This window comes from Arachis hypogaea, chromosome 12 (assembly GCF_003086295.3).
Source record: "Arachis hypogaea cultivar Tifrunner chromosome 12, arahy.Tifrunner.gnm2.J5K5, whole genome shotgun sequence".
Taxonomy (NCBI): Eukaryota; Viridiplantae; Streptophyta; class Magnoliopsida; order Fabales; family Fabaceae; genus Arachis; species Arachis hypogaea.
In genome coordinates, this window is record NC_092047.1 from 106,728,074 (window position 1) to 106,728,974 (window position 901).

The window sequence follows — 901 nt, forward strand, 5'->3', positions numbered from 1 at the left end:
TGGCGGCATCTACTACAGCTGTGTCCCTCAGCCCCACATTGCCTACATCGCCTAGGACGACATAACATTCGCGTGTCCATCTCGTTCAAGAAGTAGGTCATCCTTGGACGACCTTTGGTAACTCGTCTCAGGTACGGATTCGGTACGAATCGAGGCCCGTTGTAAGCAGGCCGTGTAGTAGGATTCCTCAGTGGCCTAAACCTGGCTCGGTAAACCCGTCAAACTTGGTCCATCTTATACACATCATGAATATAAACTTGCCAATCTAGTCGTTGATTTTCATAACATGCAAACACATGTCGACAAGGAATTCGGTCCACCTGAAACTCACCGCAGTCACATCGTTGTCGACGGAGGTCGACAGCATACTCCATTCCACTTGGCATCTCACGCACTTCAAAGACCTCATTCTGCCTGTCGAAGCAATTCACCTGGATGTTTCCTGATGCAAGTTGATTTGCATGCAACTTGGAGGTCACAAGCTCAGAAAAAACATGGCCAGCATTAATCCGAGCCTCTGCCTCACCTCTTTTTCGAGTGAACAACTCGTTGAGTCTGTAGAAAGTTGCTTTGACAAGTGCAGCGAAGGGGAGATTGCGTGCACCCTTTATGAATGAGTTGATGCATTCCACGAGGTTCGTCGTCATGTGACCCCATCGGTAACCACCATCGAATGCCAATGCATACTATTCGCGGGGGATTCGGTTTAGCCAGTTAGTATAAGCCTTGCCCCATTCTCGTAAACGTTGGTAACGCAATTCATACTCGCGGACCGTCCTCGAATATCCTGCGCAATAAGAAAGGACAAATTACAAAAAACAACCAATAACAGTACCCTGTTAATAATGAACTTCAAATTACAACAAGGTTACCTATATTGATGACAAGTTTTTATAGATAC

At 46.4% G+C, this 901-nt stretch overlaps 1 protein-coding gene across 1 annotated transcript; it reads right to left on the minus strand.

Moving 5' to 3' along the window:
- Positions 1–218: 218 nt before the first annotated feature.
- On the minus strand, positions 219–647 carry LOC114924927 (uncharacterized). The gene has a single exon (XM_029291110.1). The coding sequence runs from the start codon at positions 645–647 to the stop codon at positions 219–221; it is 429 nt and encodes a 142-aa protein (XP_029146943.1).
- Positions 648–901: the final 254 nt, after the last annotated feature.

Coding starts and splice junctions, on each gene's coding strand:
- LOC114924927 (XM_029291110.1), bottom strand. CDS start 647: ATGACGACGAACCTCGTGGAATGCATCAACTCATTCATAAAGGGTGCA.